A 22,680-nucleotide genomic window follows, 5' to 3' on the forward strand; every position below is an offset into this window, starting at 1 on the left:
TGAGGGGGTGACAGATGGGTGCTGTCACAGTTGGCTAGCTGCTCAGTATCTGGCTGCTAGCTGTCTGCTCGGCGTTACATCATTTAATTTGAGTCGCTGAACGTGACATCTCGGCCATGTTTGTGCCTTCTGGAGGATTCTTCATGTAAATATCAGACGGATAATGTGTGCTGGTTAGTTGAACAGAATGTGAGGAAGTGTGTCCTCCTGTATTTTGAGGTGAGTGAAATTCTGCTCTTATTTTATTTATATGTTCGCTATAATTAGCAGGTATCAATGTCTGTGTTCATCATACCTGGCTTGTTAGCTTACCCCGTGACATAGCTAATTAGCCTTGGGTTAGCTGGTTGGTTGGCTTCGAGCAAGATGCCCAGCTCTGCTAACAATGCTAATGAGAGCGTTTGCTCCCAACATGCACTGAAGTCTCAGCTCCACACAGGCCCCTCCTCTTTCTCCAATTATGTATTAGATGGGAGTTGGGGGCGGAGTCAGACACTGCCAAGATGGAGCAGCTCACTCTGAGCTTCAAAACTGCCCTTGAGAAACCTGTGAGTGACTTCTCAGAGGCTATGTCCATCTTTAAGTACAGTCTACAGTCCAGAGTGGAGCTGAAAATAACCAATGACTTTTCAAGTCATTTCTTGTGGCTTGTAGTTTGTAAAGGCATCAGTACATTCAGTGTGCTGCTAGTTCAGGCTGTTACACTCAGTCCAGTACAAAACAAAGAGTTTCTGAGTAGGTGGTCTTATCCATACCTAAATATTATTCCATTAAATATTTCTGTAAAATAGAGAGTTTTTTTTCTTTCAGTGTTGGAAAAAAAAATGACAATGAGTGAGAAACATTATATTACATTCAAAAAACATTCCAGATATTTAGGACATTTATTTCTCTTTATTTATTGTCTATCATGTTTTTATGTGCAGTAGATACTCTTATCTGAACAATGAAGCTTATCTGAATTTGTGATTTAAAAAAGAGAGAGAGAGGGCGAGAGAGAGAGAGAGAGAGAGAGAGAGGAAGAACAAGGTGGGAACAGAGAGCAAATGAGCAGAGAGAGAGAGCGCAAGCGCAGTGGGGGCAGGGAGGATGGAGAGAGAGAGAGGAAGAGAGAGAGAGAGAGATGGATAATGGGATCGAAGGAGTGAGAGTGAGGAGTAGAGAGAAACAGACAGAGTGAGAGACAGAGTTGGGGTACACCTGACCTTAAGAGGGGAGGGGAGGGGAGCTCCTTTGCTTGCCACACACCCAAACATACACACACACACACACACACACACACAAGCACACATACACACACACAAACGCACACACACATAGACAGTGCTAGCAGGCAGAGGCAGTGAGCCAGCCAGCAGAGAGCCTGCCGACCAGCAGCCATGACAGACACCGGTGAGTAGCATCGAACATCCACTGTGCGGTTGTATGATTTTAGGCATCACACAGCAGGGAATGTGTGTGTTTCAATGTGTGTATAAGGGGAATAGCAAAAGATAGATAGATAGATAGATAGATAGATAGATAGATAGATAGATAGATAGATAGATAGATAGATAGATAGACAGACAGATAGACAGATAGATAGATAGAGTCAGTCTCTAATACACGCCTATAACATCATTGTTTCCAAACAGTAAAGCAGGGGCTCCTCTCTCTGTTTATTTTTGTTAGTTTTTTTGCATTGCATTGCATTGAATTTAAAATATTTTCATCTGTGTTGGTGCAAGGCGTGGAGTTGCACCACTCCCCAGTGTCAGTCCAGACAACCCCAGCAACATCGAGCTGTTTGTGTCAGCGGCCAGTGAGAGTGCTCTGTTTAGCTCCAGAGTGGAGGAACAGGAACTATTCAGTAGCCTTTGGCTGTCACGCATTAGAAGCTGAAGACACACCACCACCCAACACCCCAGCCTCATCACAAACTACTGCTGCTGCTGCCGACTGTTATTCGTCTTGCTAACTGCTGCCAGTGGAAGCATTGCACATTTATTTAAAATGATCACAGGGGTGAATCAACAGCTCCCTGACAGTCTGAGCACCACTAAACATAAGAAGCTTCATGGGATTTATTGCTGGACTGTTGTATTGGATTAGATTGTGCACTTGTTCCTTCTATTACATCCAAACATATATGTGTGTTATAGTATGTAGACAAGCCTGTATGTTTGTATATGTGGAAACATGCAGAGTAGTTGAAGACGCTGTAATAAGCACCCTGGGGACTCCCTCACATCTCTCTGTGGGACTGATTAGTAAATTGCTCGCCTGCTCTCTTGTCAAACACACATGGACGCATGAACATAGTCTCGCTCTCTCTCTCTCTCTCTCTCTCTCTCTCTCTCTCTCTCTCTCTCTCTCTCCGTCTCTCAGAGACACACACATACACACTCACAAGGACGTGGGGGTTAGATCCCAACCTTGCAGGCTGTCTTAGCCTGATAGCCCCCTCCACTCAGGCTATTTTCATTCGACTTACAACGGATTAGCTGAGGTGATTACCATCTGCAGGTCTCTCCTCACTCTGTGTGTGTGTGTGTGTGTGTGTGTGTGTGTGTGTGTGTAATGCATTTTATTGTATGTACATTTGTGTATGCAGCTCCTGAAGCTTGCACCTGAGCTGCCAGCAATGGACCAAATGATTGAAGATGTCTCAGGTTGAAAGGCTGTAATCAGGCTGAACTTACTAACTGAACTAACTAAAACCACAGATTACATTCACCAGCAATGTTGTTCTCACTTCCTGTTTCTGCCTATGGCATATAGGGTAGAGTTAAGGTCAGAAAAACGGAAAATAAATGAGGGTTAAGGTCAGGCGACTGAAACACTTGGCTAAGTTAACTGCAGGGCTGTGACAGAGGAAGTCTCCTGCATGAAAGTCGAGCGTGGTCATAGTCGACCTCCACACATTTACTTTGTGCCTTGTGACGTAACGGGTGCACTGCTTCCTGTAATGACACTGAATGTTTGTGATGTTTTTCCTCTGAGGGGCATGGATGCAGGGATATATGTATATTACATTCTAGTCTGCCTTTAAGAGATTTATATTTCTTATAGTGATATGAGTTGATGGTGGAAAGGTCAGGAGGTCAAAATGAACATATCTCTTCATCCTCTGGGGATGAGTATCCACAATAAATTTTGTGGTAGTCTAATCATTCATTTCAAGATATTTTTCATGTTGTATCTATCTCAGGATGAAACTTTGAATGATCAGGGTCAGCAGAATTATCCAGGATCGTTCCCCGGGGTCAGTGAATATCTATACCAGATTTTATAATATCCTTTCTAGTAGCTGTTCGACCTTTTTTCCAGGACCAACCACCAAGTGCTGGACCACTAATAGTGCACAGACAGGGCGATTTCCAAACTACATTGATTCAGTTGTTATCATGAAGCTTGTTTGCACTGATTAGTCTGTATGGTTTACATTTATTGGTGGGTTTTGCTCCGATATCATGATCTACGAATAGTTTTTTTTATTATCCTCTGTGCTCCAACATTGACCTTTAGCTAATGTGTTACAGTAGATATCAGCTTTCCAACAATAAAGCAGACATGTTACAATCATGAATTCCACTGACTGACTAACTGACTGACTGATCATATTTCAACCACTGGTGATGAGCCACAGTCTATCGAGCTGCTCTGGTTTCCTGGCTGCTCAGCAACTACAGGGAAGAGGAGGAGCACTTCCAATACACTGAGCCCGGCCTCCATTACAGCAAATAAACTACATTGATTCCATGTATCATTATTACTAAAGGAGGCAGAGGAATAACTAAACATAAGACACAGCGAGCAGAGAGAGCAAGAGAGAGGGAGAGAGAGAGAGAAGTCATCAGTAACGAGGCTTCGTACTAACGACTATGACCAACTCCACATATCAAACAGAGGGAGTCAGACATAAAGACCTGCCTCTAATAAAAGTCTGTTACGTTCTGGAGTTGAAGTAAATAAAGATTAAACTATTGTGGATCCAGACGGAGGCTGTGCTCTGTGTGAGAGACTGAGTAACAAAGGTAATCTGTCTCTGGCCCCGGTGGTTCACCTGGTGGAGCGTGTCAGTTTTGCTTAGTCCTTGCCGTGGTGGCCCAGGTTCGAGACCGGCCTGTGGCACTTTGTTGCATGTCATTCTCTCTATGTCTTTCTCTCTCTCTCTCTCTCTCTCTCTCTCTCTCTCTCTCTCTGGCTGTAATAAAGGGAAAAGCCTGAAAAATTAAGTAAAAAATAAGAAAGACAGTCCGTCTCTTCTAACGTTCTCTCTGAGTGATCATGTTACAGTAAATCCAGCTGAAATCACAGCTCAGTCTTTGTCTTTCATTTATGTGTTTGCTGGTTTTGTCAGACGAACTCACAGTTATAAAATCAGGATTTGACCATGGACAGTCCAGACATAACACTAGGTCTAGACCTAGTCTTGTTTATATTTGCCAATGTAGAGGTGTGGGGCATCACCTTGGTGCAGTGAGCAGCACTGTTGTCTCACAGCAAGAAAATTCTCGGTTCAATACATTCAGATATATGAGGACTAATTTAAAATAGAGTATTTACAACTCATTCAACATGAGTGCAGGGTTGATGAAGAAATAACCACTGAACACTGTAGTAGTCCAAAGGTGGAATATTCATTTGCACCGGGGGCTCCCAAACTTTTCCTTACCTTTTCATACTCTTGAAAATATCAAAAATGTTTGTGATCCACATCCAACCAAATTACAATACGGAGGCCAAATAACATGTTGTCAGAACATTTGTTATAATGATGATGATCAAACATTCAGGATTGAACTGAAAGCAGGGAAACATGCAGGAAGCTCATTTTTCTTTTTTGTTTGATGGGGAGAGATCACTTGTCCATTCACCATCTGTCTCTGTCTCTCTTTCCTCTTAACTCTTCCTGTTGCTGACAGCTATCCATTTTGATCCTCCAGTTTTTCATCTTGTAGTGCGCAATCAGACTAGGATTGCAAACAAGTAGGACGTGCACAACATAAAAGTTCCCATCATTGGCTTATCACAGTGATAGGCCTTAATATGAGAAAAAAAACTATGAAAGAAGTTTTTAAATATTTTTTATTTTTTTAAAGATCATTACATTTTGAAACATTTAAACCATTATCTATAGTTTTATTTTTTAGAATTAAAATTTTTCACCAAAATTGTACTGTTTGCAAATGCTTTGTTAGCCCACTTGCAATACCTTCATGGCCCACAGGTTGGGCATCAGTTGCTTCATTCATGCCTCACAATCACCAGCTGATTCACAGCTGTGTGGGCATCAGCTGACCAGTCCAGTCTCATAAGGTTCATGCAGCCAGTGCTATTCTCACTTCCACTTCCAGTTATAACTCTACTGATGCACATATGCTCACACCATTTACTGTACCTCATACACTTCCCGCTAATGTTTTGTTTTGTTATTGTTCATTTATGCAAATTTTAGTGTTCATGTGTTTATGTAGGGGGATAAGGAAGTCTTTTAAAGCTGCATTATTGTTAACTTTTATTGTTGTTGTTGTCTGGTGGTGGTGGTGGTGTGTGTGTGTATGTTTGTGTGTGTGTGTGTGTGTGTGTGTGTGTTGCAGACTCTCTGAGTGAGGCACTAAAGGCTATCAGTGTCAGCACAGAGTTGATTGAAGAGGAGCTCAAGCCTCATTTGGACACGGTGCTGACTTCTCTGCTGGAAAAGAGTAAGTCATGTCACACACCTGCACCATCTCACACAGCTTAGCTCTGATGTGCAGGTTACACTAAACAGGCCGTGATGGTTTTTACTTTTCCTTCTGTCATCTGTAGCTCAGCCCTTTCATTCTGCAAGTGAAGAAAGTTGTGCATTACCAGAAATAAATATCCATGCTCCCCAGAGTGTTCTGGGGAAGATGAATGTGGAATAAGGAAGATGAAACATTGCTGGCTTCATGTCGGCTCTCACTTCTCGATCTGCGCTGTAGTTTTCTCTGTTACATTCACTCATTGTCTTCATTTCCACTTTACAATAAGACCACCCTTATAAAGGATTTATAAATAGTTTATAATTAGGTTATTAATTTGGTTGTTAACACTTTATAAATCATAAATAAACAATTATAAACAAGTTCTCACAGTTTTCATACATTGATGCAGACGCACTATTTGGCAAATAGTTAATGCTTTCTACTCATTAATCTTACTGACGAGTTAGTACCATTTATAACTGGTAAAAGGAGCCTTATATCTTATACAATACAGGAGACAAATATGATCTGAGAGAAGTCATCAGGTAGTCAGTCTGATGAGCCTTTAAATGCGAACCTGTTTTTTATTGCACCTATGCCCTGATCAAGACTTTGTGAGTCGAAACGCGTTGGTATCCATATTCAAATAAAGGATTTTCAGTTTCACATATAGAATCAGAAGGCCCCAGATTTTTTTCTGACTGCCATAGTACAGTTTCAACTTTCACAAGTGTTATTACACTGGAGAGTGTTTTTTTTTTCTAGTTTATATGATTTTAGAGATGTTTGTAAGTTTATGGTTCAAAAAGCTAAAAAAAAGGGATGAAAAGGAGATATTTTTGAAGGTTACAAGTGGGAATGATTTTCTTTTCTTTTAGTTACTGTATTGATAAGAATGTAGGCAGGCGTATACAAGTCTGTTCCTTTTACCAGTTATAAATTATAGTAATTGATTAATAAATGGGGACGTGTTTTACACTTTACAATACGACTCCTTTGCCAGTTAACAATGTTAGTAATTCATTCATGGTTGTAAAGATGAGATGCCAAGAAAAGTGTTGTGTTCTACCTGGAATGCTAAAGTCCTAAAGAAGAGACCAGCCAGCAAAAAGCATCTCCATGTTAATCTCCACTGTGCAGAACAGTCTGATCAACAGCTGTGATTAGAATGAGGACGGCTGCTGAGAGCATGTCGAGGTAAACAATACTGGTGTATAGGATGAATTTGGTCATGTGATATGATCATGTGATCTGCCATAATCTGATCTGTCAAATGAAACGATTTGACCATTAAGATGCTGTTGGTGGTTCATTGATAGTAACTGAACAAAGGTGATGAAGCAGCAGCTACAAACGCTGATGATGGAGAAAACGATATGAAAACAAAAGATATGAGGCTCAACAGTACAGATACATGTGGGCTCACTATTTGGCAAGCAACAGGTCACAGTCGCCCATTTTTATCTACTGTGTTATAACAGCTTATAAATGATTTATAAAGTGTTAGCAAGCTAATTAATTAACTAGTTATAAACCTTTCACAAATCCTTTATAAGGGGAGTCTTATTGTGAAGTGGAATCATATATTCAAAATGAAGGCACCGCAGTCCAAAATGGCTCCACCCTAATGGCTTTTTGCTGTAGCCTTACAGAAACACACACAGGTCTGACCTCATCAGACTGATTTTTAAAAGAGACTCAGGCGCTTCAGACATGTGACCTACATCTAAAATTGACATGACATAGACAGTAGTAGGTGTGTGACTGAAAGCCAGTGCTTTACACTAGCCTGGATTTTGTGTGCAAATTGAAAACTCGTTGTCAGGGTGATACAACTAACCAAATGAACTGCTTATTTTTGCTGAAAACAAGTGGCCAAAAATCTGATTTAATATTTTCTTAATGGAAAGATCCTCAAAACCACCAGCAAGACACACTTGACAGGAATAGGTGATCTTGGATCCCTTATAGAAAAAACTGCGTTTCATATTCGGTGGCAGAGGCAGAGGCCAGCTGCCCTGAGGCCTCAAAACTCCAGGGACCTTAAAGGCTCCAGGCTTTTGTTCAGCTGATTGAGCTAATTCAATTTGGGAATGTGTAACATGTCTGACATATCTATAAAACATAAGACCTTCTTAAAGTACATGTTGCATCCGGCCTGTCACCTAAATAAAAGTGAAAGTGTGATGTTGGCAGTAGAGAAAAGGTGAGGAGGCCACCAACACCATCTGTGGTGGTGCCTTTTTTAATGCAAACACCTGCAGTCATCAAAGTCACATCAGAGCTTCACTGTGTAAACTCAAAACCCCACATATCTCTAGTACAGGCTGTGGTTTGACATCCTGCTGTTGTGTGTCCACAGAGAAAGATGCTGCTGTTGACATTGCCAAAAGTGGGATTCTTCCCACGCTGGCTCAGGCCTTACAGAGGAAAAGCAGCCTGACCTGCCAGGTGGCTCTGGTGGTGGCAGAGATGGCCCGTGAAGGTACAGTGGGACCCTGCTACACTGGTTATTAGCTGTTATGTTTTAGGAGAATAGAAAACAAGATACAATACTGCAAATAGTGATAAAATACAGCAGGTTTAACAATCTGCTGTACAGTTAAGGGAAATACCAGAGTTGAAGAGGTAACGTCTCATGGTTGTGTGTGTTGTAGCTGCGGTCAGGGAGCCGTGCATTGAGGCAGGCCTGGTGAAGGTGCTGGTTCCCCATCTGAACAGCAATAACCCGGAGATGCTGCTGAACACTGGCCGGGCCATCGGGCGCATCTGCTTTGACAACTGTGAGTTGGTGTGACGGTGCTGGCTCAGTCACAAGGGTTTTACTGATGATGAAGAGTGTGCTGATGAAGCAGAGACTGTTCTGTTGAGGGTGACAGAGACGGACAGTCTCTCTGCATCTTTAGGTGCTATGTGTACGGCTTTCATTTTTTATTACCCTCCGTTAAATGTGATTAATTGTGTACAATTGTCTTGGCCATGAATTGAAACACTGACCATAAAGAAATGATTCTTTTTGTATTAAAAACAAATACCAGAATAAATCACTGTATTCTTCATCGCTTCCCCTGTCTCTCTCTCTCTGACCTCCCACCCAGCGTACCAACAGGACCAGTTAGTCCAGAGCGGTGTCATCCCCAGACTGGTGTCCATAATGAGGGAGTATCCAGAGAATGACCCACTGGTGAATGTCTGCCTGCTGGCCCTCTGTAACCTGGCTGACATGGGTGATTATTTAGATTTTATTCATTATAGTAATTTATCATTATTTTCCATGGTTTGAATCACACTGTCTCAGTAATTAGACATGTCCTTCACTGTCCTTGTCATTCTGGATCATCTTGCTCTCATGGCTTTCCCTTGTCACTCATATAAAACAGACTAAGTTGCTCACAGGTCCAAGGGTAGAGTAAATGCTGGAACACACTGTCTGTCAGTGAGCTTTTTAAAGTGTTTGCGTACAGCGCTGAGAGAAAGCAGTGGGAAGAAGCAACACACAAACACAGATCTGATTCACTGCTTCTCCAACTCATCTCATCTCTGAAGATGTCAAACAATGAGTCTGAGTTACAGCTCACAGTGAAAACACCAGGATGAAGCAATGAAGCTTGTCTCAGAAGAACAGAGGTTTTAAATACACTGTTGTTTAACCCTAATCAAGAGGAGGGCAGGAAATCTGCTGCTGTGTTCAACTGGCAGTAGATGTCAGCTGTGTGATGACTGGCAGTCAGGATAATTAGTTACCTCCAACGCTGTCCATAGTTATAGACCCCTGTGTTTGCAGACTCTGCGAGAGAAGCCCTGGCAGAGCAGGACGTGGCAGATGTGCTGACGTTTCAGCTGAAACGGGCGCCTGATGCCGAACGCCGACATGTCATCCTGGAGATACTGGGCGCACTGGGCGAGAGTGGTAAGACCTTCGGGGAGGAGGACTCACTGATGAAACTCTGACTTGATATTTGATCTGAGATCCATATGAAAACCTCTCAAGTTGGGATTGATAAAGTCAGGCTTCATCAGAGGTTTTCATTATTGTTTATACTGAGGAAGCCTTTACTTTCATATCTCTGGCTATACAAAGCCACTGGACTTGACTTGACTTGACTTGACTTATATTTAATATAATATAAGTTAAATACTGACCACTGTCCACTCTGCAATAGAGGAATGCACAATTCAGATCATCAGGGATAAAAGAGAACAATAGCTGAAAATATTCATTGATCAGAAGAACAGAGGAGACTGGGGTCGGTTGAAACACAGATCAGGGACGGTTGCAACTAATTAAAAATACATTCGATTTCACTGAAAACTTTTGCTTTTTGTCTCAATTTGTACAATATTCTGAAAATATGCATAGTTGAACAATAATTTTATAATATTATTTATTTATTTAACAATATTTATCAAAGAACAGTTATTGAGTTTTGTTTTGTGTAGAACATGGAACCTACCTTCAGTCAAAATGGGCACAATTTATTTATTTTATTGCTTATGATGAAAAGAACAGGCAAATATATAAAAGACCATGTGAGGCTAACAAATAATAATTCCCAAAATAACTTATTCTTATTCACTTATGCATTAAAATGAGCAATTATTGTTTCATCTGTTTTGCTGTGGGACAAAATTATCCTCTTATTTTCTCTATTTCTAACTAAAATGTTAAACACACTGTTGTGTGGTCTGTGTTGATTTGGCTGCTCAGCTTGGAGACAGTCGCAACCGTCTTCACCTGGTCAGCCATGACAGAACATATGTGCTAAACACACTGACACATGCTGAACGTGTCACTTACAAATCAAACAAAACAATGATTCAAAAGAATTGATAAAACGCTCGAGGACAGTTTGACAAAAATATAGCTAATGAAAAAAAATCTGTCTTCTGTCTTACTGATGGAAGGAGGGTCTAACTTATTAATATTTACTTAATATTTAGTATGTGCGAGTGTCATCACTCTAGCATGTTTCTGATTGGATTAATAAGACTCCCCTTATTATCACAACAGACAACTGTTCTCCAGCTTCAACAGCAAGGACAATGGTTCCATCTGCACTGTTGCAGCTTTTCTTGATGTTGTATTTTTACTGGTAGACAGTGTTAGTTTTTAAACATGGTTACAAAAGACAGTGGTAAAGCTGACCTGGTTGTCCTGCACCACCAGATGCACTGAAGCTGCAGTTTGCAGAGTCAGGAGTACCAGAGGCTTTATCAGAGATGATCCGGGGCCTGCAGGGAGGTTCTGACCCCCATGACCTCTGCAGCATCAAGATCGCCTCCAACCTCATAGTGTCCCTGCTTTTAGGAGGTGAGTGATGCAGGTCCTTGTCCTCATGGGACATCTGTGACAACAACACTGTCTCAGTGTAGGTATATCATTTACTATTTTTTCGTGTGTTTCTGTCTTTCACTCATTCAACCCGCACAGACAAAGAAATTTGTGATGTGATGAGTCGGGTTTAGGTAATCAGAAAATCCTGTGCATGTAATTTACTCTGTATTTTCAGCTTGTCAGTTGAAATAACACTGACTGTCATGTCTTGTCCTCTCTCACTGCATCCATGCATGTCTGTGTGAATGCACCATAAATGTAGTGTGGACTGAATTTCATTAGCTGTCACCTAAAGAAAGAGACGGAGGAGGAGACAGAGATAAAAAAGTGCAGAGGGTGTGGGCCGGGCATGACATAACAGACCAGCCAGGCAGGTTGTCTACAGTATTATCACAGCTTTCTGCCCCATTTATCTGGACAGAGTGACCTTTCTGGGTGGTAGTGTGTCACAGGCTTTATACAGTCTTTGTACGTCTGAAAGCAGAAATCTCTGAAATCAGTGCACCGCTGTTGTTTTATTACTGATCTGCTGCAGCAAATCATCCTCACATCATCCACCATATATTATTATTGTGTCTCTGCCAGATGAGTCCATGCAGAAGTGTTTTGGTGAGGGGTCAGGACTGGTGTATCAGGATGTCCTGTCCTGGCTGCAGAGCTCCAACACTCAGCTGCAGCTGTCTGGAGCTTTGGCCATCGCCAACTTCGCCAGAAATGGTGAGATGTTTATCACAGACTATAAAGAGATTTGTATCTATGTTTGTCAGAGGAAAAAGCCGCAGTCCACTCCCTGCTCAGCAGCAAACACACTCATTCAGAGAGCAGCTGGTCAACATAGTGAAGCATTTAGCAGCTAAAGAGACTCAACACAGAGCTAACAGAGAGGGGACACTGGATTAAGATTCATCAGGTTGAAGTAAACACTGAATGATTTTGCTGTGTCAGCTTGATGTGTAAATAGATGTGTAATAGACTGTTTGCTAACAAGTTCCCCATCTCAACTAAGGTGACGATATGTTCATTTTCAATTAACTGTTTATTTCTCCTGAAAACAAGTGGCCAAAAATCAGTTACTGCAGGATTAAGATTTAATATCTTCTTAATGGAAAGATCCTCAAACACCAGCAAGATACACTTCACAGGAAGAAGCCATCAAAAACAACATTGATTGATTTGTATTGATTTCATATTCAGTGGGAGAGGCAGTGTATGTTGCTGTCCAGGGACCTCAAAACTCCAAGGGGCTTACAGGCTCCAGGCTTTTGTTTTCATCAGCTGACTGACATGTCCCACATGTCTGGTCCTAAGTATCTATCTATAAATAATAAGACCTTTGTCCTTAAAGCACATGTTGCTAATTCTTTTAGATTTTTTCTTTTACTGATGTTTATTGATTTTTACTGATTTTTATTGATTTTAAACACACACACACACACACACACACACACACACACACACACACACACACACACACACACTCACACACACACATTTTGAAACAACTTTCCCCTCCTTCCCTCCCTCCCAACGTGTTTATGTGCGAACTTACATATTTGCAAATCTAAATAAATAAATAAAAGGGTACAGTCTCATTTGGAAAATGTCAAATTCAAGAAATTGGGTTGTCAGGTATTGATTCCAAGAAATTGAGTAGTGAATCCCATATTTTATGAAAAAAAAGGAGTTTTTTGTTTGATGTATGTAAGCCTTTCAATCACTATGCAAGAAGAAAGCTATTGATCCAAAGACCCCAAGATGGACCACAAACACTTTTCCATTGTATGGCAATAAGACGTTTCTCTCATGATGGCAACAATTAACCAACTTACCGTCATGAGTTCTTAGGGACAATGCTTTTGGAAAAAGACCAAGAATAATCTCCGGGAGTACGGGGATCTTTTTGTGGATTATGTTGGAAATTATGTTGATTATTTCTTTCCATTCTTAATTTAATGAGTGTCATGTGTGACAAGTTCCCTAAGTATGAAACCAGCACCTAGTGGCTGATAGAGGAACTGCTGCTATAGGCCATTCAACGTCAACATGTTGCCTTAGACACCGACATCTTTAAAAGTAATACAGTATTACTTGAATAATTCAGTTGAGTTTGTGTTAATTAAACTGACTTTGTGTGAGTTGGGATTGCATGTCTACACTTTGATGTGGTGTACTGTAATGTCACACACTAATCAGGTTCTGAAAGAGTCGGTTTTGGCCTGTTGTGTCTCTGTCAGACAGTAACTGTGTGAAGATGCTGGACCTCGGCGTGGTTCCTCACATCCTGACTTTGCTGGAGCAACATGTGGATGAAGGAGATGTGTCTGTTCAACACGCTGGACTGAGCGCGCTGAGGAACCTGGCCATTCCTGGTACTGATCAGAGTAAAACAGTAGAGATATGGCACCACTCACCAAATGTCAAAGTAATTACTTGGAGATTAACACTGTAATTTATCTTTGAAACGACAGAGTCATACATGCTCTCACCAAGAGAATACCTGGGTCAGGCTGGACGCTAATGTCCTGAATGTGTTTTGTCATTCTAAACCATACAAAGCAATACATGCAAACACACACACCGTTCACGCTGAGACACTCAGGAAGTGCATCAGTACCACATGTGTGTGTTTCAGCCACTAACAAAGTGCGGATGCTGGAGGACGGGGTGACTGAGAGGATAAAGACCCTGCTGCGCTCTGACATGCCGCCGGTTCAGTTCAAACTGCTGGGTACACTGCGCATGATGGTGGATGGACAAGGTGAGATTAACTGTTAGTTTGAAAAGTTTTAAAATTCACATACGTCGTAGAGGAATGTAAGACAGGCTGTGACTGTTGCTGCTGTGGCACCATGCGGAGGCAACACTCGGTCAAGGCAGATTTCCACAATATTACATTTCAACAACTGACAGGAGATCCAGTGGAGCGTGTAACAGCGTGGTGTCAGTTCTGATGGGAGCCTCTGTGAATGACTGGGTCTGGGTTTGTGTGTGATTAGGAGAGAACAAGAAGTGGCCAAGAAGTGGCCACAAGCGCTCTTCCCACCCCACAGCATCAGAGGGTTGTTTGAGTTGAGACTTTTTTTCACCTGTGCAACCCAGTGGCAGCCTGTAGCCAGATTCCCTGGTTTGTTTTTGATTTTGTTCTCCTCTGTTAACGGGTTTCCTTCTCTCTGCTGTGGGTGTCAGAGGAGGCAGCCTTAGTGCTGGGGAGAGATGCTGTGCTGCTGGCTCGGGTCATGGAGTGGTGCGAGGCCAAAGACCACGCGGGAGTCCGAGGAGAAGCCAGTCGCTTACTGGCTGCCTTCATCAGACACAGTCGCAGCCCAGTGAGTCTGTTTATTTTGATCTAGGTTCAACCAACGCTCACACTTCATTCATGGCAGTCACACCCAGTCTGTTGGAGTTTAATGTGATGACACTTTATGTATATGCGCGCGCGCGCGCGCACACACACACACATACACACACACACAATGACTATCTGTAATGGACTGATTTCCTCTCTCTGACAGGAAGTTGTTTGTGCTGTGGCCAAAGCAGATGGGGTTCGGCACCTTATCTCCATGGCAACAAGTGAACATGTCATCATGCAGAATGAGGCCCTGGTTGCTCTGGCGATAGCATCTGCCATTGACCTTGGTAAAGCAATTTCAGATGTTTTATGTAAAGTCAAAGGGTCTGGGACTGAATTTATCAGGCATGTCAGAGTCACTGCTGGAAAGAGACTTCATCTATATGTGAACTCTCAGCGAGGCTGAGGAGTGTGTCTGTTCTTTATAGCAGACCTGCCTGGAACAGGTAAGGGCAGCTCTGCAGTTCTCCTCAATCTTGTCAGAGGTTGGAAGTAGTTTGGACAGTTTAAATAGGTACACAAATGCCAATTAGAACAGATTTTACCAGATGCTTGCCAAATATGGGCCCTGATGTCATCAAGAACATAATGTTAATTATAGAGTTAAAAGTACAGGAAAATCTAAATTGTGAATTTGTAACTACATTGTGATGGTTGTCTTCCTAGCAGGTCATAGAAAGGTCTATTCTATTCTATTTCCTTGTTCGCTACGTTTGTGAATAGTTGGACAGTATTTCAGCACACAGACTAACATGGCTGGATCTCTGGATGTGTAGACCAACTAACGTTTCCGGCTCCAGCTCCCAGACCGTGGTCAGAGAGCACAGGGGAGACTCATGTGCTAGTTAGCTAAATGGGTACTGTACCTGAAGGTTTAAGTTAGAAAATATACTGTAACTGAAGGTTCAAGTTAGGAACTAGCTAACATTACTGTTCCTCCAGGTAATAAGGATATATGAATATTTCAACCTCATTTGGGGGGTCAAAGTCTTAATCAGGGGGGGTCAGACTCCCCCATCATCCCCGTAATTCAAACCCTGGTGATGCTGCTCTATAGTGTTTTCAGTCGTGGTTGTTAATGGCTCATCTGGATCAGACTTACACTTTATGACTAATGTGACCTTTTCTCTGTGGACACTGTTTATATATTATAATACATCTGATCATCATCTGATGTCCCATACCATCCTGCTGTTTAATCACTGTTGAGCAGTTATTTTAGGTTTTATATAAGTTCACATGCTTTGCACAATACATCATATATACTGTGCATGTAAGAAGGCAGTTCTTAAGAACCAGCTGATGCTGATATGAGTCAGGCAAGTTTCTAAGTTGTTCAAAAGAAAAGAAAGACAAGCCTGTGCGTGAGGAGCATTCAGCACCACAGTGGTTGGACAGCTCCACCTCAGGCTAACCACGGTTTATTATTGGCCCAAGACTTAAAATAAACACTGACACGTGTGTATGTTCCACTATTGTAGCTAATGTACGAAGCAGAAGCAAATAACCACCCTGCACATAAATAAAGCAAACTGTTTGCTTGTATAGCATCAAGCACAAAAAACACTACAAGGGAATACAGAAGCGAATTAACAACTGAACACAACCATGGCTCCACTCCAGAAATGAAACTACAGCTAGAGATGACATACAAGTGTAGCCAGCTGCAATCAGTGTGCTACACTTCCATCTACCAACTAGTATATGATGTGACATGTGTACATTTTGTTTACTCGTATGTGTCTCTGTGTGTTTGTGTGATCGCTGCAGAGTCGATGAAGGATCCCTTTGGGGAGGCGGAGCTGTTGCCCCTGCTAAAGAAGATGTTGGAGGATCCTGTGGGGGCGGTCGAAGTCAAGTTCAGTGCTTTAGGTCTCATCTGCAGTCTGGCTAACTCCAGTAGGTGATCGATTTTTACACAGAATCTCTGTTCCACTGCATATCTCAACATGTTTCAGAGTGTGAGAACAATCTGACCACAGGAGGTGCACCATGCAAGTCTCATTTAAACTTTAATATGTAAATAAGGCTGTGATTTCAATTGAGAACCCAATATATTTATTTGTATCTTAAGAGAGAAGTTGAGACTTTATAAATACAATCACTGAGCACTTTATTAGGAATATCTGTATACCTGCTTATTCATGTAGTAATTCAATCAGCCAATCATGTGGCAGCAGTGAAGTGTATAAAACAACAAAATCATCCAGTGAGCAGCAGCAGTTCTGTGGAGGAAACACCTTGTTGATGATGACCGGTCTGAGGAGAATGGACAGACGGGTTGGAGCTGACAGAAAGGCTACGGTCACTCAGATAACCACTCTTTAAGTGGAAAAAATAAAAAAAAACAAAAAAAACAAAAAAACAAATCCTACACATCTCTGTCAGATCCAGATCATTTTCTGGATCAAGTCATAGATCTCAACAAAAGCTGGATCTGGCACTTTAACTGGATCAGCGCCTGAATTTAATAAGTTCTTCCATTGGTCCATTCCTCATCCATCCACCAGGTTTGGTGAAAATCAGTTCAGTACTTTTTGCATGAAACCAATCAACAAACAAACACTGGTGAAAACATAACATTCTTGGAGGAGATAACAACACGTCCAACCTGGAGGTGGATGGACTACAACAGCAGAAGACCATGTCAGGTTTCACTTCCTGTGGAATCCATGGAGCCAACCTGCCTTGTGTCAGCAGTCCAGGCTGGTGGTGGTGGTGGTGGTGGTGTGATGGTGTGGAGATTTCTTCATGGCCACAGTTCACCATCTTCTAATGGCTTTTTCCAGCAGGATAAACTGGTTTCATCAACATGACAGTGAGTTCAGTGAACTTCAGTGAACTTCAGTGAACTTCAGTGAACTTCAGTGCCCCCTCCCCCCCCAGTCTCCAGACCTGAATCCAGTAAAACACCTCTGGGATGTGGTAGAACAGGAGATTGGCAGCTTGAATGTGCAGCTGATGAATCTGCAGAAATTATCCATGACATGAGGAACCCAGGAACTACCCAGCGTTAGTGTGCTGTTCCTAATAAAGTGCTCGCTAAGGTCTCTTTAGAACCAGCACCCAGTGGCCGTAAGAAGACGTACTGTAAGCAGCATACAGCAGTCAGCTCTCATGTTGCCTCTTTAGGTTTAGATGTTCTTTCTAGAGTCTGTTGAACTAATGCATTAAACAATGATCATCAGTCCTCACTGTATGTCTTCATATCTGTTGTGCTTTCAAGGAAAAAGCAGCTCATCTTATGTTTCTCACTTTAAACAACAGGTGGAAAGGTTGTGCATGGGATACACAATCCGCACATGAACACATGAAACAGCTTGAATACATCATATCTGCACATTTTTACTTCTGCTGCTGTTTGCAACCCATCTCACATGAGACTCTCTTCTTCTCTCTCACCCCTGTCTGCTGTAGGTGTGATGAAGGAGGAGTTGAACTCTGTGAACATGAAGGAGAGCCTCAGTAAACTGACAGATCATAGCAGCAGTAAACTTGCCTCACAGGCCAGCTCCATACTGGCCACCCTCAGTGACACCAGCTAAACCAGCACACTGCAGCAACACAGGATCTCATCTGCTGTATGGATTTCTCCAGCTTATTCAATAACATGCTCTAATTCAAATGATCTTACTGCACAGATATTATTAAATATTCAATTGGCTTCTAAAAATGTCACCTGTTTTGTGGCAATAATTACTAATTAAATACGCATATGACTAACACTCTGTGCCCCCAATAACAGCCCCCGCAATCTGACAACATACTGTCAGATTTCCAGCTCTTAAACCCTGAACAGAAGGAGGGCTGAAGGTGTGAGTGTTGGCCTAAAGGAAAGTGCTTCATTCAATCAGCTTCATGGTAACCTGTCATCAGATTGTGATATTTCTCATGTACAAATGTACAGTAAATGCAGCGGTGGTGGTGGCGGTAGAGGAAGGGTCAGTGGACTCACCTTCAGGGGACAATTATTATCCAAAGAAACTATGAAAAATTACAATTCATAGCTTCAAAACTGATAATTACATTTTCCTTTGAATGACAGTTGACACTGGCACTGAAACAGGAAGGTCAAAGAGGCAACTAAGATCTGGATGTGGCATCATTCAGATAGAGGGTCAAACATATTCGTACAAATTATTTCTACTTATTGGATGCAAGAACAGTATACACTGAAGTTTGCACTGCTTCAATACTTCAAAGCAACTATCAGACTTTCAGTTATGGTATCTGTTCCTTAAGGAGCTTGTATCAGTTTGTTTGTTCAGTGTTGTGAACTAAAGATGATGTTCTGTGAGACTGAGACTCTGACCGCTACAAGGTTCAGCTGCAAGTAAATCATTAAAAGTTCAAGAGTCTCAGGAGATTCAGAAATGTACTATGATATTTTGAAAACACTCCCAGAATATGAACAAAGAAACAGCAAAAAGTTTAAAACAGTTTTAAAGTTGTGTTTTTGGGCATTTTGCCTTTGTTGCCGATTGTTGGGGTGAGAGAGAGACAGGAAAGTCAGGGAGAGAGAGGGGATAGGCAGCAAAGGGCCATGGGTCGGATTGTAGGTAGGACTAAGTCTTTGTGGAACTCCCCCACAAAAAGTGAGTTGAGCTAACATAGTTCACTTACTACATTTCCTTCAGAGCTTTCAGCTACATCTGATGGCCTTCTGCAGTGGTTGGAGTTTGTCTGCTGTCATGGAAATTGTTCACTTGTCATCATATAACCTAAACATGGAAAACAAATGTGACTGTGTTAAGTAACTGAATACAAAGTGTCAACTGCTACAAAACAAGTGACACACTTTATAAAGTTTCAGGATTGTGCAGCAAAATTATTTGACTGAAAATTTTGATTGATTTTTTCATTTTAATGACTCCCGTCACAAATAAAATCATTGGCTGAGATTGTTGATATTAAAGTGAAGGGACGGTGCTTTGGGCTTGTTTTCTCACTCTCCTTCCAAATCAGTGGGGCCAAGTTTACTTTAAGACTGAGGTATCTTTGACCTGGTCCATCACCAGAATTTTTACAACACAACCAGCTCATCAACCACCATCAAAGCACTTTAAAGCAGACTGCCCGGTCTGTAATTAACCACTGTCATTCTGATGAGTACAGCCCAACAAAATTAATGGAGCCACGTTAACAAGCAATAAATGTGCATGGCATGGCCCTGCTGTAGTCCCTGAACCTTTATGGTATGCTGGATGTTGTCTGTCAAAGGGTCCTGAGCTCCTACTGTAAGAACTGTAGGCTGCTGTACATACGTTGGGGATGTCTATCTGAATGTTTGTATCATGTAACTGTGCAAGCAGGAGTAGAGCAATTTCAAACATAGTTTATGTGTAACAAAATCCATAATTGATATCTCTAACTGAAGGTGCTTTTTGCATCTGTACATGTCAGACTGAAGTGCTCTGATGTCACAAACATTGTCATATGTGATGGTTGGTAGAGATCAGATAGATTCACAAATTTAAGATGGCTGTGTGGATGTCATACTGGCGGTGTGACAAATAAGAAAACGGTTAACTGACAATGTTGCATCATATTCTTTAAATTTAAGTTTAGTTGAATTGAACAATGGGCAACGGCTGACATGAAGCGTCCAAAGCTGTTTGCCTTTTTCAGGCACTTCAGTAATATTAAAGGTGCTATATGTTTGTTTTTGTACGGCATTAACAGCTGTTTACTTAAGAGTCCAGAAGAAACGTTGTATGTTCAGCTTCAAACTTTGTTCCTTTACGCACTAGCGGTGGAAAGCAACACCAGTTTTAATTTTAGTTTTGTTTCTTTTTCTAGCGCTTCTTTTCTTCCTCTGAAGTTAGCATGCTAACCAGCTAGCCCCAACCCGTCCCATCTCATAATATTGTTTTTTTTTTTTTATGAGTCACTGTAGCATCCAGCCTGCCCTTAGCTCAGTATGAGATGATTAAGAAATAATGCTAACTAAGGCATCGACGACTGAAGCGCTTTGCAGAGAAAACTTACATATTGCACCTTTAAGGGACAAGTCATATAAGTCAGAGCTTTCAGAAAATTCAGTTTGCTGGTTGTATTTGACATTCATGACATGAATGCAGCATTAGGCTTCATCACACCAGAATATAATGGGTTTGATGGTGGCAGTACAATTAGTGGATACACTCAATCTGGCAAACCTGTGGTGAGGTGAGCCACGAGCAAACAGTGTTAACTGACTGTGTTAATCTAAAAGTGGGGCAGCCTCACTGACCATGATGAATAAGCTGTGTGAAAATCATTTCATTTTAAACAGTTAATCTCTGGCATAAAAAAAATCCTGCATGTCAGACCTGCATGTCAGCCAGTCCATCAAGACAACATTGTATGTCTGCATCTGCTAAATCAAAGTTACAGACCAGACGTTCATATTGGTATTTTCTCATCTTGGTTCGGTTCAGGCACAAAAATGACTTGGTTAATGGTGAAACATATAAACAACCTGAGGTCGTGTTTATATTAAACCGGAAAAGCCTGGCTGCTGTGCTGAACATGCAGGATAACTGAGGAGTTTGTGGGAGATAAGTCTGATTGCAAACAGGCAATTTGCAAACACTTCGTATTAGTTTCGTCTTATTTGGAAATACTGTGACCTGTCATGAGCTGTTGTTATGAGCAGGTGAAATTACTTTTGCAAAGACCAACAGGCCACAGTGTCAGTTCTACAGCAGTTAGATCACCACTGACTCAGCCTGTGTGTTTATTTTGATCTGGATGTGATGATGATTTGTTGTTGTATTGTTCCATTCACAAGCACGTCGTATCAGCTGTGGTTATTCTGCTAGCATTGCTGCAGTGATGTAGAAATGCACTTAGGTTAATGATAAACAGCTGGAACAGTTGGGTGTGGTTACAGGTGCTACACACCTGAAACTTTTAACCAGAACGGACAATCAAACACTGCTTTTCAACCTGATTTTAAGTTTGAGGATGATGTGAATGAGAGTAACAATGATAGGCCGGGAGGGTGGTGGGGCTAGAACCTTCACTCTAAAGGTAACTTCCTGTTGTATGTTATTTTCCATCTGACAGAGGAGTCCTATAGAAGCACAATGTGAAGAAGCGACACACACACACACGTAGAACTGCAACCATTAAACATTTGTATATACAATAATTCCACTACTACACCTGTACAACCGTGCCCTCAGCACTTCAGTGTGCGTTTATAGTTCAGTCATCAGGGGAGGGGAGAGCATGTTTGTTCTAGACAATACAATGTGAAAAAATCTGTCAATGGACAAATGGAAACAGCTTTGCTGTAATGTTTCATGTAATATCTGTATTGACATATATTCTGTGTACATAACTAGATATCATTTAACATTTGTGGACAAATCTGTATATTTTTCAGGGAGGGCAGGGAGTTTTGTTTTAGAGAGAGCAGAATAAAGTTAAGCAATGTCTTCCCCCAAACAGTGTCTGCAGTGTATTTTCTTTCATTCTCACATCTTAACTTACAGATCTTTTTTTTTCTTTTTTTTTTTTTTTTAAATGCCTTTGTCAGCTGTTTTAAATAGGGATAATCACTATAGGCCACACATTCATCACACCATTCATTCAAAGTAACTCACACACAATCATCCACTGTGTTGGTTATTCCCAGGATAAAAGAAATATCTCCATATAAGGTGCTTCTCAGTATATTCAGTCATATTGAAATGAAACCATATTTGAAAGGTGCAAACACATCACTACTACTGAGGACAATTAAGTTTATTCATGAGCACCCATATAGAAATGTAATGTATGACATATACAGCATGTCCCTATGTCAAGAGTGATGTTGCCATATATATCACCTATAAGGAGATGTATTATTATCACATATATACATCCTCGGGATATATAAAGATATAAGTTCATAACATATATGAAATACCCATAGTAACATTTGTATATCTACATATATTTAAAATATCTACCATTATTTTTTTGTATGGTATAACATGTTATGACCCTACTGTATATAAACTAATATCAACATTTACTGACAGGCTTGAGGAGGAATATGTATGTTTGTAAGATTGTCTACAATATAATCATACATACATAAACAGGTTAGACATGCATTTCAATATATGAAATTGTTCCAATTTCTAATAGGTTTTACAAATATTTGTTTTACATATAGCCTATGTTTTTAGTTTAGCTATACATATATTTCATGTATGGAAATTCAATATATGTTCATATAATAAATTTACATATGGGTATTTTTTTGGGGAATTCTGGGGGTATAGGAAGATTTTAAACCCACACAG

General features: G+C 41.1%; 1 protein-coding gene across 2 annotated transcripts; it reads left to right on the top strand.

The window, feature by feature from the left end:
- The first annotated feature begins 118 nt into the window (after positions 1-118).
- si:dkey-191g9.5 (rap1 GTPase-GDP dissociation stimulator 1) lies at positions 119-21,832 on the top strand. 2 transcript variants are annotated; one of them, XM_056396239.1, is made up of 14 exons: positions 119-219; positions 5,583-5,687; positions 8,074-8,196; positions 8,369-8,494; positions 8,810-8,938; positions 9,496-9,621; positions 10,879-11,022; positions 11,632-11,763; positions 13,281-13,415; positions 13,679-13,804; positions 14,233-14,372; positions 14,559-14,685; positions 16,169-16,297; positions 17,816-21,832. In XM_056396239.1, the coding sequence occupies exons 3-14, from the start codon at positions 8,184-8,186 to the stop codon at positions 17,941-17,943; spliced, it is 1,455 nt and encodes a 484-aa protein (XP_056252214.1). In that variant the 5' UTR covers positions 119-219; positions 5,583-5,687; positions 8,074-8,183; the 3' UTR covers positions 17,944-21,832. The 2 variants fall into 2 exon arrangements, with proteins under 2 accessions (XP_056252214.1, XP_056252213.1); XM_056396238.1 differs by lacking the exon at positions 119-219 and adding an exon at positions 1,091-1,392.
- Positions 21,833-22,680: the final 848 nt, after the last annotated feature.

This window comes from Seriola aureovittata, chromosome 14 (genome assembly GCF_021018895.1).
Source record: "Seriola aureovittata isolate HTS-2021-v1 ecotype China chromosome 14, ASM2101889v1, whole genome shotgun sequence".
In the NCBI taxonomy this organism is placed as follows: Eukaryota; Metazoa; Chordata; class Actinopteri; order Carangiformes; family Carangidae; genus Seriola; species Seriola aureovittata.